The following is a 17,160-nucleotide window of genomic DNA, read 5'->3' on the forward strand; positions in this document are numbered from 1 at the left end:
ACCACTTAACCTTTATTGTAAAGAGAAAGGAAAGGGATCCCCACCGCTTTGGATATAATGGGTGATATCCAGTGTTGGTTATACCATTAGATCAATGGTTTGATGCCACTAGCGCTTACATGTTCCAATTTTGTTCTGGGAATAAACTAGGTGTGGATTATTTGTTTTGCAAAACATCATGTATTATGCAGATTTTAGTATTGTTTTAAGTTAGTTAGAAATATTAGCACTGTTCATTTGGCATGATTAGCTGTATCTGGATAATATATCAAACTGAATGCAATGTGATTTAAAGAAAATATCAAGTTAAAATAAACTTGGCAACTATGTTTTCATAGGTTTCTACGATCCAAGAGCTTGTTACTGGTTACGAAGCTTCTTTGAAAACCTGCGACTTGTTCAGTCCATATGGTAGGTTTCATTATTCACGAACTGTAGCTAAAAAGCAGCTTTTAATCCTTATTTTAGCTGTGCTGGTAGACCTCCAAACAGACGTAATAATAAGTAAGCATTTTAATTTCTTGCCAAATTTGCTGACACGTATGTATCATTGCAGAAAACGGCGATCAAGAGCCACCAACAACTCTGCTTTGGGTTCGCTACTTCCTTGCACAGCACTTTGACAAACTGGGTCAGTTTTCCGTGGCCTTGGATTACATTAATTCTGCCGTTGCAAGTACGCCAACACTAATAGAGTTGTTCTATCTGAAAGCAAAAATTTATAAGGTAATATTGTCATAAATGCATCAAAAATAGAATATGTAATCAATGTATATCCTTTTCATAGGAGCTGATAGACATTTTATATTGAGATAAGAACAGAACCACTCTTACCAGATCAAATGAAAACAATGCACAATGTTTTGAATGAAGCACCTAAAGTAATGTTAAGTGCAAAACCAAAACATCTAGAAATCACAAGCATAGAATTAAAAACGCCGAAAGAGTTTTGCTTGGGCAGAACCCAGCTTTCAGTCTGCTTTTCTAGGAGAATGACCTTCCTAGCCACTCATAATCAGAACCAAGGTTCCCCAAGAACCCTAATAGCCAGTCCTATCTTAAACTCTCAGGTACCATGTAAGCCCAAGGGACGCGGGTGCCGCTGTGGGTTAAACCACAGAGCCTAGGACTTGCCGATCAGAAGGTCAGCGGTTTGAATCCCCGTGACGGGGTGAGCTCCCGTTGCTCGGTCTCTGCTCCTGCCAACCTAGCAGTTCGAAAGCATGTCAAAGTGCAAGTGGATAAATAGGTACCACTCCGGCAGGAAGGTAAACGGCGTTTCCATGCGCTGCTCTGGTTCGCCAGAAGCGGCTTAGTCATGCTGGCCACATGACCCGGAAGCTGTACGCTGGCTCCCTCGGCCAATAAAGCGAGATGAGCGCCGCAACCCCAGAGTCGGTCACGACTGGACCTAATGGTCAGGGGTCCCTTTACCTTTTTACCATGTAAGCCCAAAAGAAAGCTACTACTTCTCCCTTTCTGGAACAGGTAAATTTTAGCATTTCAATTTCAATCTCTCCCTCTCTCACTCTTCTGGCTTCCTCTTGAGGCTTAGTCCCACAGCATTGGCATTTTGAACTTGCCCTGTTGTGCCCATTCCAAGCCTCCATTATGCCCTGCTGAATCCCAAACATCCTTCCCTCTCCTTATGCAGCAATGGCAGTTCTTTCCACCTCTGTTTCCCTTTCCTTCTCCATCTCCATAGAATCAGCTAAATTTTACCCAGAGTAAAACTTGAAATTAATGAACACAATTTCACCAAGTTTACTCTTAGCTGAATATCACTCAGTGAATTTCTGTGTGGCCTGTACATGTATCCACTTGTCCCTGTATTTCTTATCAATCAAAGTGGCTTTTTCCACCTCTAGCTGTAATATGTGTTCCAATGCTGTCTACCTGCGCCCCACCCACAAATTATTGGTATACTAGACCCCAGATCTTGGATAGCATGCTGCGGTTGGATCTATATGTACATGTGCATGACCAAGGCCTTAGTGTTCGCTCTTTTGTCCATGGCCTCTTGCAGCAGTCAGAAAAGGGACAATCAAAAGTAATTCATAATAAATTGTTCATACGAAATGTTTGTGATCATCGCCTTTTTGTGGAAGCAAATAGTGAGCTTGGACTATGGAAATGGTTTTTGTTTTCAATGTAAAATGTGAGCAGCTCTCACTCAAAGTTAGTAAAGGTTCTGTGCTTCTTCCATACTCAGATATTTAATGCTAACATAATTTTGCCAGACCTGTGAAGCTTGACATAGGCACTGAAGTCTGAACATGATCCTTTGTTGTTAACTTATTTTTTTTGTTTCCATCGGATCAATATCTTCAGAGCTACGCTTCACACAGCGAAGCATAATAAGATTGGCTGTGATTTGTGCATGCAAAATGTTTCGGAAAGGGGAGATGCATGTGCGTTTTACAGTTCTCAGAGCTTACACAATATGCCTGTTACTGACATTGAAAATTAAGTATAGAACTCTTCCCTTTCCCTCAATAGCATGTAGGCAACCTAAAGGAGGCTGCCAAATGGATGGATGAGGCGCAGTCGTTAGATACAGCCGATAGATTCATCAACTCCAAATGTGCAAAGTATATGCTGAGAGCAAATATGGTGAAGGATGCAGAAGAGATGTGTTCCAAGTTCACACGGGTAGGAGATATATTTTAAATAGAGGTTGGTTGCGTATTTGTTTTGAAAATTTCCTCTGTCAGTTTCAGATTTATTTTATTTTATTATTATTATAAGTCATTAGTAGCAGAATTGTATGATGCAGGAAAAATTCACCTAACTTCTAATTGAGCCAAGATAATAGTACTGATGAATTTCCAGGAACAGAATAGTTCTATTTTCCCCCTGTAATCTTTAAATATATTTTAGCTATTTCACTGCAGTATGAAACAGCTTCATCATGAGTAACCCTGTCACAGTAAATGAATTACTCATGAGGAGGCTGGAAGTTTTAGTGGGAGCAAATTCCATGTCCATAGACTAGCCAACTAAAAGTCAACATTTTTCATTAAGATGCATAGGCTAATTTGTGGTGAAAGAAATACAGGCATCGTTACTACTGAAGACTACGTTTAAATTTTGTAAATTATTAAATAGACTGCAGGCTACAATCTTGTGCCCATTTACCTTGGAGTAAGCCCAGTTTAACTCAGTGGGGCTGGCTATTGGAACTGTATGTGCAAGATTGCATTGTAAAAATCTTTGAAATGTCTTCCCATTCAGGCAGTTCTTCACATTGCCAAATTTTCCATTGGCATTTGACCTTTTGTAAGGTCTCCGTTCATTTTGAATATAATATAATATAATATAATATAATATAATATAATATACAGTCACATTGCCAGTACAGTGTTGAGTGGTTGCCTTGATGACCACAGAGGGAAAGGAGTTGTTGAGATTTGCTTTTCTTGGACCTCAGTCCTTTACCCTCTTACCTAGGAGTAAGCCTCATGGACATGAATAGGACTTACTTTTGAGTAGCTATGGATAGGATTACCCTCTTAGTGTTGCACCTCATGTCTTCACTATTAAAATTCCCTGCCTTCTTGAGCTGTAAGTCATTAATTAAACAAGACCACATTTATAGCATTTGGCACACAGTGTTTGCTACTACATGAGAAATATTGTCTGGTCTTCTTGAGAACACCTCCCTTATCTCTGCCTCTCTTACAGTGAAAGTGCCCACATTCTCGTTTCTGAATGAATGAAATATTGCCCTTCTCACAGACTTTCCCCTTAGCTGAATAGAAAAAGTATGCATTAGGTAAAGCCTTTGGAAAATGGAAAAGAATAGGATACTTAAGACTGGGGGTTGCCAGTATGATGCCCTCCAGGTTTTGTTGGAGAACAACTCCTGTCACCCGCTGCCTGACCATGGATTGTGGTGGTCAGGGCTATGGCAGTGGCTTGGTTCTGCAACATCTGAAAGCGCTACATTTGCTATCCCTGCACTCAATAATTGAAAAATCCAGAAATCAATAATTATCTTCTTTTTAAAAGACATCTGAAGGCAGCCCTGTTTAGGGAAGTTTTTAATATTTAATGCTGTATTGTTTTAAACACTTGATTGGAAGCCGCCCAGAGTGGCTGGGGAAACTCAGCCAGATGGGCAGGGTATAAATAATTAATTATTATTAATTATTATTATTATTATTATTATTATTATTATTATTATTATTATTATCCAAAGAATCATATCAGTTATTTATTGTTAAAGCATCCTTACAGGATATCATAGGGCTGTGTGTGTGTGTGTGTGTGTGTGTGTGTGGATGGATAGACAGATAGATAGATCTCACACATATACATATACATATACATATACATATACATATACATATAAATTTAAACGACTGTTGATCCCACACAGTACTTTTTTATTTATTTCAGGAAGGAACTTCTGCCATGGAGAATCTGAATGAAATGCAGTGCATGTGGTTCCAAACAGAATGCGCTTTAGCTTTTCAGAGACTAGGGAAATATGGAGATGCCTTGAAAAAGTGCCATGAAGTGGAGAGGGTAAGTAGGTAAACAGATTGCTTTTTCCTGACTACCGCTTCTCATAAGCCACATGAGCTTTGTTAACTTGCCACCTGCTTTAAAGTTGCCGAAACACTTTATTTCGAAAAAGCTGTAAGCACACCTAGGAAGCGGCCTTATTTCTCCATCTAGTAAACTGCATCATAAAAAATAGTGTCCCCTTTTCTTTTTAAGCACTTTTTTGAGATAACAGATGATCAATTTGACTTCCACACCTACTGCATGAGAAAGATGACACTCCGTGCCTATGTGGACCTCTTGAGGTTGGAAGACATTCTCAGGCAACATGCCTTCTACTTCAAGGCGGCTCGCTCAGCAATTGAAATCTACCTGAAGCTATATGATAACCCGCTAGCCAATGAAAGCAAAGAACAAGAAGTAAATTCAGGTATTGAAGCAATAATTAAGATAGTGTGAGTATAAGAAAGCTTTGTACAGAAGTGTTCACTGCTGAAAATGTGGTGGTATATGTAAAGGAAACTTATTTTATACAGTGCTGGGGAGAATCATATGCTGAGCTGGATATAAAAATAGCTTAATGATCAGTGCAGTATTAAGAATTTAAAACAAGGATTGCCAGCCTTTTTGTGCCCACATACACATTTGAAAACTGGGAAAACTGATTGCCATGCACACACCACAACCGTTGAACACACCTAAATCTGTTCTGTTGGCTGCTGCAGGCACCAAGTTGATGGACCCTGATCCAGCACAGAATTTAGATGGTTGAAAACCTTCATTTTAGGGTTATTGTTGTTTTGAAATTGTTTTTATTTGATTTTACAAATATAAATTTATAACAAAACCAAATACATATCCATACAGATTTCTCTGAATCTCAATATTTCCCCCCATCCCCTCCGTGGGGCCTATTGTCAACGTTTTCAGCTGCATATTACCGTATTTTTCGCTCCATTGGACACAGTTTTTCCCCTACAAAAATTGAGGGGAAATGTGTGTGCCTCCTATGGAGCGAATGCAGGCTTGTGCCATAGCCGCGCGCAACCCCTCCGGCAGGGAGAGGCTGCACGGGGCTATGGCTTCTTTAGCCCTGCACAGCATCTCCCGGCAAGGAGAGGCTGCACGGGGCTAAAGGGGAAGCCAAAACAGCGAGCGGGATCCATCCCACTCGCTGCCTTGCCTTCTTCCATAGCTCCGCGCAACCCCTCCGGCAGGGAGAGGCTGCATGGGGCTATGGCTTCTTTAGCTCCACACAGCCTCTCCCAGCAGGAGAGTTGTGCAGTTGAAGGAAAGATAATGGTAGAACTTTTAGCCCTTAACTGAAATGTTCTACAACAAAACTCTTTCCTCTGGTGTTCACAGAACCACGTGTCATTTAGATCACTGCAGAAAGGAAAATCTGTTGTTGCTTCAAGCAGCAAAAGCGTTCACGTATGATGCTTCTGTTTGCTTCCCTGTCAGGAAATATAGTTCTCTTAACTCACTGATGCTTCTGTGCATACACAGGCTGAGACCTATATAAATTTATAGGAGTTCACACTTTTCTCCATTGTGCAAATTGCAATTTATTCCTACAGTCTGCTTCCTATCTTTTAACCATAGCATATCTACCTCTTATCCCAAAATTGCTACGTTATCTTGAGAAATTTTGATGAGGGACCTTGCCAAAAAGTTTCTGAAGCTGAAGCACATAGTGTGTACTGGAGTGCTTATAGCTAGCTTTTAAGAATCCTGAAGGTTTCTTTAAACAATAAATTAAGAGTTACTTCTTTTATTTGTTTATTTTGTGTTTTTGTATTGTAAAGGCATTTAATGAAGTGATATTTAAATATGACACTGTATATTTTTTAATAAACCCAGCATTTCGTGTGGTTTGTAAATCTCCTATTACTTGTAGAAAACCTTTCGGCCAAAGAACTTAAGAAAATGCTTAGTAAGCAAAGACGAGCACAGAAGAAAGCTAAACTGGAGGAGGAGAGAAAGCATGCAGAGCGAGAGAGGCAGCAGAAGAACCAAAAGAAGAAGCGAGAGGAAGAAGAGGAAGAAACCAGTGGTCCCAAGGAAGAATTAGTTCCTGAAAAACTGGAAAGGGTAGATTTGTTTCTACATATTCAAAACCTTCTTCACTGTGCCATATCAAACCAAAATATTTACAGGAAGGTCAGGAAGGGTCAGTTAACTCACTGGCCTGGCACGTAGACCGCACATATGATGTTCACAGTCTTGGATTCACATGTGCCGCTTTGTCTCGAATGTGCCACCTGATCAAGCACATTCTGGGGGATGTACATGACTGATCAGATGACAGACACATTGTACATGCTGGAAGAGGGGCATCAAGATCAAAGCAAGCATTTGGCTGCTTTCTTCTGAACTTTTAAGAGTTCTGTGAAACTTGGTTTTGCTCACATAATTCTCTTCCACTGGGCTCCTGTTCCAAACCTTTCTTGGTATCATGTTTGTTCAGCAGAGTTGCTTTTAATTCCTTCCTGTGTTTCGTCTCTTGAATGTTGTTCTCAAGAGTGGTCATACATTTGTTCCCTCAACTTTGTCCCATCTTCCTTGCTGCAGGAGAAGTGAACAGTCACATTGGGAAATCCCCTGTCTGAATAACAATGGGGTTATTTAGGTAGGGCATTAAGTTTTCTGCCCAGTGATGATGACAGAGCAGGGAGCCTGTTAACCTGAAACTTGCTTTCAGTTTCCCTCTATAGGGTGGATCCCAGGGAGAAAATGAACAGCTGTTGGGCATTTTGTAATTCCTAAAGTACCATTATATTATAGTTGTTGGGATGGCTCGAAGTTACGTCCAAGATGCCAAGCTCCTTCTTAAGTATTTATACAACTCAACCTGTTTCATTGACTAGCTATCTTTTGGAAGGGCGGGTAACTATGATAAACACTATTAAATACATGTACATTGTGTGCCAAAATATATCAGTACGATTATTGCAAGCTTGATCTTTAGAGACTTTTTTGGTATGACTTCAGTTTATAACTAACTTGAATTTCTTTTGGCAGGTTGGCAATCCATTAGAGGAAGCAATTAAGTTCCTTATACCACTTAAGAATCTTGCGGCTGATAACATAGACACACATCTTTTAGCATTTGACATTTATTTAAGGAAAGGTAAAGTATATGTAATTGTGAGACAGGATTGTGAAATAACAGGATGATTTTGTAATAGTTACATGTGTAGATTTATCCATTATTACGTAGTTTTCAGGTTACCTGTCTGCAAAAACACTAGTCATTTCTGCGCTTGACTTACTGGGTTTCCCATTGTCTCACCTTGGTCACAACTGTCCGGCACTGCTGCTCAAATTATTCAGTTTTCTTACTGCTCTCTGCACATAGCGCCTGTCCTTAAATCCCTGCCTTGGCACCCTTTTTGCTCCCAGTTTCTGCGCAAGCTTCTTATCAAGGCCTCCCTCTCCCCCCACCCCCTTGTCTCTCCATTTTTATATACCAACATATTCCTGTATTTGGGTTTCATTGGTCCAGCTCCACAATCCTCGGGTGTCCAAAGGTCTCCTGCCACCTCAAACAACACCATTTCTTATTTCCTGCCACTTACGCCTGAAACTTCCTCCCCATCGACCATCTCCCCTACTTCATTCAAATCCTCCTCCTCACCTTTTCTGTGATGCTTTTGCTACACTGTCATCATTCTCATAACCTTCTATGACTTAAATAACTTCACATTCAGCCCTTCTACCCCTGCCTCCATTCACCTGCCCCTTCTCTGTTGTCTGCCTTAGGCCTATTTCTTGGTTGTAAGCCCATGTCATGGGCTGGCTGGGCGCAGAGGAGCCAGGTGACTGGTGATGGAATGGCAATGAAAGGGAGAAGAAGGAGCAGATTTGGGAGGAGGTGGTGTCAGAAGAAGAAGAAGTAACAGGGTTTAGTGAGCAGGAAGAAGCAGTGGCAGAGAACAGTTCAGACTCCGAGGCTGAAGCAGAGGCTGGAGAAGATGGTCAAGAGGCAGAGGGGAGACAGGTTCCTGAAGAAGCCAGGGAGTCTCCCCGTCCTGCTGCAACCACTTCTCTCCCCCTGGTCATCTAGAACACGCAGAGAAATGAAGAGCAGAACAGAGGTTGGTTGTGCGCAGAGACAGTCTATGACTGCTTAGGAAAGGCCTTGGAGACCAGTGGGACCTTCAGTCTTCGCAACTGCCTCATTCGGACAAGACCTACTTGCTTGGAAGAGTTGCTCGGACCACTAGGCCTGTGCTTTTGGGGCTTCTCTGGATAAAGAGTTAACTTCTCTGACACTGTATTTTTTTTATTGCTGACCCACGTTTGACTTCAGCTCCTGGCAGCCCCATAGGGCAGGGACCTGGCCTTGCCTTGTTCATAAGCTGTCAGGTGCATATATAAATAATACGAGGTCTCCTTTATTTTGCATGTGACACATGAGTGAGCGTATGTGTGCAGAATGGTTGTAGCACAGCAATACAAACAGATTATTCAAATGTAAATAACATCATAAAAACTAGTTCTTTATTCTTGTATTTATGCAGGAAAGTTTCTCTTAATGTTGCAGTCGGTTAAAAGAGCTTTTGCTATTGACAGTAATAACCCGTGGCTACATGAATGTTTAATTAAATTCTCCAAATGTGGTAAGTATAAGATAAATCTTCTGTTTGCATGCTATAAAACTGTGCTTGGAACACTGAGGTACAGTCTTGTCAGATGGTAACAACTATGTGCTTTGGTTTTTTTTACTTTTTTAGTGTCTGATCATAGTAATTTGCCAGAAATTGTGAACAAAGTCCTAACCCAAGAAATGCAGAAGATTTTTATTAGTAAAGATTTGGAAAGTTTCAATGAAGAATTTCTCAGACGCAATTCTACCTCCATACGGCATCTGCTGTCAGGTTGGTTTATTTGTGTTTTAAAGGATGACATTATGCCAAGCCTGTGTTTTATGGTAGGCCTTGAAGCAGGTTCAGGAGAAGAGCCCTGCTCCACAGACCAAAGGTCCATCTAGCCCAGGACTCTGCCCCTGACAACCATAAACCTCTAGGAGGCTCCTAAGAAGGTTTGAAGGCAGCCTGAAGTTGGTCAGTCACCATGAATTCAAGTTCTTTAAGGTCCTCTGTCTTCTAAAGCTGGTGATAAAACAAGATGCTCTGGCTCATTACAGACTTCCTGGTTTATTCACTCCATACCCTCCAAGTGTCCCTATTTTCCAGGGACAGTGCCGAAATTACGAAAGCCATTCCGGGTTTTTTATTTGATCCCGGAATGTCCCTGTCCTCTGCCTATGCTGCTGCCACCAAGCTTTGGGAGGAGGAGGTGGTGCTTGGCCTGAGCTGTGATGCTGCAAGGGAGCATCCCATTGCCTCTCTCTGGTCGCTGGTGCTAGCCTCATCCCTTGGGCTGCTCCAAGTGGCTGCTGGAGAGCAGGCAAGGAGGAGGGGCTGTGGAGGCCCACCCAGCCTGGTGTGACACATCGCAGACAGAGGGCAGGGCTGCCCTGGGCAGGAAGAAAGGGGAAGCGGAACAGAGTGCAAGGAGTCTTGATTTTTCTTTTTTTAAGCTGAAACGATGTTTATTTAAATCTGAGCACACAGAGAAGTCCTTATGCTACTAGCACACATGCTCCACCAACTTCTTTTATTTTTTCTTCTGCTTTTCTGCTGAAGAACTGCTTTTGCAACTACAGGCTGCTTGGGCAGTTTCCCCTTGCCCAGGACTGTATAATAACCTGAGCGCACGACATCAATTACAGGTGATAATCCGGCTGGAATTTTGGCATACTTGAGCCTTGTCTGCTCACTAACAAGCGCCCACAGTTTTTCCAGGTTGACTGTGGGACAGAAGTGCTGGTTTTTCTTCAAGTGGTAATCCTTTCCAAAATAACCAGGATGGTATCTATCAAAGTTAATTATTGTGGTGGTGCAGACCTCGAGCATTACCACAACCTCCAGGATGCTTTCTATGCTTACCAATACGACCATGGCCATGGCTGACGTGACCTCACAGTTTCCTGGTCTTCCTCAGCCTTGAAGGCATCTTGGCGGCTCCAAGGAGATAAAGGAAAAGAGTGCTCCTCTCGCGAGATTTCACGGAAAGGAAGGAGTCTTGAATTTTTAAAAACAATGCTTTGTGTGTCCGTGTCTAGTCTTGCCCCTTTCTAAAATTTATGTATTGGTTTGTGTTTTTCTTTCTGCAAATCTACCAAAGAATAAAATAAAATTGGGATTAAGGGGTTTTCTCAGGATGGTGGAGGGGGTATCTCTCGTCTGCTGTTGCTCCACAGCCATTAGTATTCAGAGGTGGAGTACCTCTGAACATCGAGGTCCCATGTAATCAGTATGACGCATAGCCATGGTACATTTCTTCTCCGTGAATTGGAGAATTTGGCAAACACTCCAGCTGGTTGCAATGAACTCCATAACTTGGGTGAAGCAGCCCTTCCACCGTCCGGAATGTGCTGCTGGTCAGTTTCATTAGATGATTCCTAGCATTATCACTTCCAAGTTCAGAAGGAAGGAAAGTCTAAATCAGACAGGGCCAAACTTGGCCCTCCAGATGTTTTGGGACTACAACTCCCATCATCCCTCACTAACAGGACCAGTTGTCAGGGATGATGGGAATTGTAGTCCCAAAACATCTGGAGGGCCAAGTTTGGCCATGCCTGGCCTAAATGAAGACCGAGAACTTGAAAAAAACATTGCTAATTGTTGTCTTCATCATTTTGCAGTTTTATATATGTGTTTAGTCTACCACCAGTCTTTATGGGCTGAGGATTTCCATCTCTGTCGTCCCCATTGTCTTCTATTATTAGAATGCCTTCCCCCATTACTTCATCAGGTCTTTCCCATGGGGTTTTCTTACTCTGTTATCTTTTTCTTTTGTGTGGTGTCTATTCTTAGTGGCTTCCGAACTGTAACTCACAATTTCAGGTCGTTAGCATGGATCTTGCTACATTTGCTGCCCTTTAAAAGTCATGTTTATTGTTAAATACACAGCCAAATTACAAAGCTAAATTACTTTAATTACTTTAATGAGGTAACTGTGGATAATTGAACTTAATTTTCTCTTGTCTTCATTAATTGCTTTAGTACCTGTGGCAAATAAAAAATATATTCAGATTTTGTGTCATGGTTCGCCTTTAATTTAGACTTATTGGAGTTCAACGTGTAATGGTTGCAGTGAGAATTTGAAGTCAAATACCCGGTTCTGAGTGAAGTAAGGTTTTTTCCCCTCCCAGAACCTCAGAATAATTGAGGTCATATTTTGCTGGCTTCTCTCTGGCCCTACTGCAGCTTAGGCTGGACCTATTGATATAAAATGGGGTGGCCTTTGATGACAGTGCAGTGGTACCTCGGGTTACATACGCTTCAGGTTACATACGCTTCAGCTTACAGACTCCGCTAACCCAGAAATAGTGTTTCAGGTTAAGAACTTTGCTTCAGGATGAGAACAGAAATTGTGCTCTGGCAGCGCGCCAGCAGCAGGAGGCCCCATTAGCTAAAGTGGTGCTTCAGGTTAAGAACAGTTTCAGGTTAAGTACGGACCTCCAGAACGAATTAAGTACTTAACCTGAGGTACCACTGTATGGGTGAATTTACTTTCTTGAGTTTCTTTGAATCCAGTATGGTGGACTTTGCTTTGTTGTAACCTGCTGGTTTGACAGTCCTTGTTGCCTTGCTATGATTTCAAGTTTGTTTTTTTACAATGTGCACAATGCATGTTTAGCGTTAGTGAAAACTGAAGCAAAACATATCCTTAAGTTCTCCCTTTGAATGGTTTCCCTGTTCCTAAATCTATGCCACTTCTTTTTCAGGTGCCAAGATGATGTATTTCCTGGACAACTCAAGACAAGAGAAAGCTATTGGCATTGCAACTAAACTAGATGAAACGATGACAGACAAAAATGTGAAGGTAATTCATTACTACGATTGTGAAACTGAAGTTTCTAGATAGTATGCTGTTGTGAATAGTGCATGAGGTGACATGTGCATGAGCAGGTGTGGGGAACCTTTAGCCCATGGGTAGGCAAACTACGGCCCAGGGGCCGGATCCAGCCCAATCGCCTTCTCAATCCGGCCCGCGGACGGTCCGGGAATCAGCGTGTTTTTACATGAGTAGAATGTGTCCTTTTATTTAAAATGCATCTCTGGGTTATTTGTGGGGCATAGGAATTCGTTCATTTCCCCCCAAAAAATTTAGTCCGGCCCCCCACAAGGTCTGAGGGACAGTGGACCGGCCCCCTGCTAAAAAACTTTGCTGACCACTGCTTTAGCCCTTCTTATGTTGTACTGCAACTCCCATCACCCCTGATCATTTGCTAGTGCTTATGGGAGTTGCAGTTCAGCTGAAGCTTACCCACTCCTGTATTAGAGGATAAACGGGAAGGTAAACAGCGTTTCCGTGCGCTCTGGTTTCCGTCATGGTGTCCCGTTGCACCAGAAGCGGTTTAGTCCTGCTGGCCACGTTACCTGGAAAGCTGTCTGTGGACAAACGCCGGCTCCTTCAGCCTGAAAGCGAGATGAGCGCTGCAACCCCATAGTCTCCTTTGACTGGACTTAACTGTCCAGGGATTCTTTACCTTACCTATTAGAGGATAACACATGGAAGAAAACAGTATTTTGACTTCCAGTGGAAAAGAAAAAAGATCGCAGCAGCAGCCCTACACTTGAGAGAGGAGCTAATAGGGAGGGGTGTTTCTGTTGGGATTATTTTGTGGAAGACACCCCAATCTAAAAATAATCCTTTTTTCTATCTTCAGACTTTAACAACAGTTTTGGAATCCTTACTTGATGGCAGCTTTGGAGTCAGCCCCACCCAGAGTGATGAGTATCGGCTGGCCTGCCACAAACTCTTTCCTTTAGCATCTGCATTTGTCTCTCCCACGAAGGAAGATGATGGTAGCTTTGCATCGATCAATCATACAGCCATTCATCACAATGTGCTATCCAATGAAATTTAAAGCCGAGCAATGAATGGGATTGTGCTCTCTTCCAGACTGGCTGAACATAGTTCAGGGTTTCTACTTCCGAACACATTGGAAAAATTCAAACAGGCAGTTGAATGAAAATGTCCTGTGCTATGAGCTCATTTCTCTCAACAGGGGCTGCTGATATTTATGTAGACATCTATCTCTGCATAATACTGGTTATGTTTATATTTGTACAGTTATGGATCTTTTTATCCAAAATCATGGACACAAGAGATTGACCATTCACATGAATGCTGTTACATACTCAAATAAGTACAGCCACTTCTTATAAAACCTATTGGATTAGCAAACGTGGCAAGTTAAAAGGGTTATCATACTTGTCCATTGTTTTCAGCTTTTTTATTTGTTTCTTTCAAAGCACAAATCCTAATTATGGGTGAGGGCAATTTTCTGTTTATTTAAAGCATTTTATGGAAACTGTGCTTAATTCGGAGAGCTTATTTGTGTTTTTAAATTGGTATGCTTTTTTAAAAAAAGTTATAACCTCCTTTTTCTCGTAACTATTAGTTTGAACTGTTTATTAAATATTTTTGAACTATTGAATACCCGCTATTACTGTTTAGATACTTGTTTCTTCACCACTTGCAAATTTTGAAATATTATTCCACTTTTTTTGGGGGGGCGAGGGTACGACAACATAGAATGTGGCCAATCCCAGATAATAAGTTATGTTTAAATATGATGTTGAGCTCTGTTAAAACTCACAAGAAGTGAACTTCAGTTTTTGCTGAAGTATTGATTTAAGTGCTATAAAGCAATTAGTGGTTAATATTTACTTTAACAAATTTAAATGAGCACAATTAGTTTGTCTACAAATCACAGTTAATATTTTTCTTTGTATTTTGGTGCATTAATCCAAATGGATTATGTCTACAACATATCAAAGTTCTAAGTCAACCATCTTAAATGTTTTACTTCATGGCATCAATGGCTATTCATGACAACTTTATATAAACTGCTGTCCAAACTTAAAATACACCCTGGCTTGTACAGAAAATCCATTTTCTGAAAAATAATCGAACCAGTTTATTTTCCTTTTTATGGTTAATGTAAATATTTAAGTAATATTAGGCCCTATGCAAAATCCAAGAAGGGAAGTTTTATCAAGACAGACAGTTACCTTGAAGACAGTCTCTTCTGACATCTGTTTAGAATCAATAGTTGAATGAAAAATTCACTGTAAAATAATGCCAACTGATGTAATGCTGTAATAAATTATTTTGTACACATTGGCTTTGGTTTTGTGTTTCTATATATATTGAATTACAGATAGGTAGCCGTGTTGGTCTGCCATAGTCAAAATAAAAAAATTCCTTCCAGTAGCACCCTAAAGACCAACTAAGTTAGTTCTAGGTATGAGCTTTCGTGTGCATGCACACTTCTTCAGATACCTTCTTCAGATACCTTCTCCAGGTATCTGAAGAAGTGTGCATGCACACGAAAGCTCATACCAAGAACTAACTTAGTTGGTCTTTAAGGTGCTACTGGAAGGAATTTTTTTATTTATATATATTGAATGTTTATTTTTACGGGGCCATGGTCATGAAATCTTTCTTTTAAAAACTATTAAAATGATGACCACAGACCTTAGACCAAATCAGACCATTGCTCCATCTAACTCAATATTGTCTACTCAGTCTGGTAGTAGCTCTCTAAGTTTCCAAATAAGATAATTTCCCCAGCTCTTATCTGAAGACAACAGGGATTAGAAATTGGGGCCTTCCGCATTCAAGGTAAATGTTCTACCACTGAGCTGTGGAATTTTTGAGCCACATGTTGACCTGGAGGGGGTTTCTAGTAGATCAGAACTTACCACCACCATGTGATGGCCTTGTCTGTCAGCAGTGGTTTTCTAAGGCAGAGTTTATCCATCAGGTTATTAGGAAAGATCCACATCTCCCATTAGTAAATGTGTGTCAACAACAAGAACCTGAAGAACAAGCCTTGTTGGCTGATGGACACTTGTTTCACCTTTGCTAAACATTGGAGAGACTTAGAAGGAAGACTGATTGATTGATTGAATTTACCATATATACCGCCCTATACCTGAAGGTCTCAGGGCCGTTCACACAACCTCCTCCTGCACTGGTTTAATTTAGCTCTTCTTTCAGATCCAAATGCAGAACACTGGGTTTTGTGAAGGTTTCTCTAGGGTTTCGGTGTTCTAATATCCATTGTGGGATGTTCATGAATCTCAGTGAGAAAGGAAATATGTAAGAAGTCTCTAAAGAAAACAAGAAAGGCAAAAGATGAGTTTTATAAACAAATGCACGCATGCATGCACACACACATATTCTATATTGCTTTGAGGAGCTCGCTTCCAGGTCACCGATTCAAAACACAGCTTTTAGCATTTGTTAATTATTATGTTAATGCCTCTGTGATTTCTTACGTTAAGTTGCCTTCTTGGCTCCCGCTCAAGTTCTGCTGTTAGACATCTGTTCACATTACAAAATCCACAATCGTAGTGAAGTTAGACTGCCAAATTCAGTAGCAGCTTCTGGGTTTGAATTTATCCGATTCTTGTAATATGATGTAATAGAAGCAGATTGGTAAAAGCTCACTTTCTTGAGTTACCTGCTAAGTCACAGACTTATTTATCTATTTATCCCCTTCCCCTTTTTATGAAGATTACCCACCCTGGGATCCCACAGCTAATTCTTCCCTGGTCTCCTCACTGGCCCAAATAAGACTAATTTAGCCAACTAGATCATCTGGTGATCACCTAATGTTTATTGGATGGATTTTCCCCTAAATTGATTTTTGAATTCTGAATTTATTGTTATTCACATTTTATACTGTATTTTAGGCTGTTTTTTGTTGCATCAATTAATGTTTTAAATTTGTTAGCTGCCCTGAGCCTGGTTTTCTGAACCAGGAAGGGTGAGGTATAAATAAAAAAATATTATTATTATTAGTATTAATGGCATCCTATAGAATAAAAGTTCTCTTGGTGCTTATAGTAAGTAAATATAAAAGCAATCATTTCTTGACTGGAAGGTTCTTGGGGTGATCATGTTTGCTTTGCACTGAAAGAAGGGAGTTGTTGTTTAGTCATTTAGTCGTGTCCGACTCTTTGTGACCCCATAGACCAGAGCACGCCAGGCACTCCTGTCTTCCACTGCCTCCTGCAGTTTGGTCAAACTCATGTTTGTAGCTTGGAGAACACTGTCCAACTATCTCGTCCTCTGTCGTCCCCTTCTCCTTGTGCCCTCCATCTTTCCCAACATCAGGGTCTTTTCCAGGGAGTCTTCTCTTCTCATGAGGTGGCCAAAGTATTGGAGCCTCAGCTTCATGATCTGTCCTTCCAGTGAGCACTCAGGGCTGATTTCCTTAAGAATGGATACATTTGATCTTCTTGCAGTCCATGGGACTCTCAAGAGTCTCCTCCAGCACCATAATTCAAAAGCATCAATTCTTCCGCGATCAGCCTTCTTTATGGTCCAGCTCTCACTTCCATACATCACTACTGGGAAAACCATAGCTTTAACTATACAGACCTTTGTCGGCAAGGCGATGCCTCTGCTTTTTAAAGAAGGGAGTACTGCACATTAATGCCTGCTCACCGCAGCTCAGCCCCCTGACCTTGGCTTTCAGCAGAAGAGCTGGAGGGAGATCCATGGGGCAGGAACATGCGGCGCAAGGAGGAGCCTTGGGCAACAGGGCCGCTCAGT

General features: G+C 41.2%; 1 protein-coding gene and 1 pseudogene across 2 annotated transcripts in view; one reads left to right on the top strand and one right to left on the bottom strand.

Annotated features, from left to right (window-relative positions):
• The window catches only part of NAA16 (N-alpha-acetyltransferase 16, NatA auxiliary subunit), a 35,027-nt gene extending 20,309 nt beyond the window's left edge, over positions 1-14,718 (top strand). Inside the window, exons 10-20 of the mRNA XM_083519177.1 lie at positions 339-411; positions 557-726; positions 2,500-2,652; positions 4,402-4,530; positions 4,726-4,939; positions 6,410-6,603; positions 7,534-7,642; positions 9,036-9,134; positions 9,249-9,392; positions 12,311-12,408; positions 13,256-14,718. Coding sequence (XP_083375303.1) covers positions 339-411; positions 557-726; positions 2,500-2,652; positions 4,402-4,530; positions 4,726-4,939; positions 6,410-6,603; positions 7,534-7,642; positions 9,036-9,134; positions 9,249-9,392; positions 12,311-12,408; positions 13,256-13,456 — 1,584 coding nt within the window. The 3' untranslated portion in view covers positions 13,457-14,718. The remainder of the gene's footprint in view (positions 1-338; positions 412-556; positions 727-2,499; positions 2,653-4,401; positions 4,531-4,725; positions 4,940-6,409; positions 6,604-7,533; positions 7,643-9,035; positions 9,135-9,248; positions 9,393-12,310; positions 12,409-13,255) is intronic.
• LOC310714355 (large ribosomal subunit protein uL15-like) lies at positions 9,400-12,304 on the bottom strand (annotated as a pseudogene). The gene has a single exon. The product of its transcript is annotated as a large ribosomal subunit protein uL15-like (transcript).
• Positions 14,719-17,160: the final 2,442 nt, after the last annotated feature.

This window comes from Podarcis liolepis, assembly GCF_965112155.1.
Source record: "Podarcis liolepis genome assembly, chromosome: 8".
Classification (NCBI taxonomy): Eukaryota; Metazoa; Chordata; class Lepidosauria; order Squamata; family Lacertidae; genus Podarcis; species Podarcis liolepis.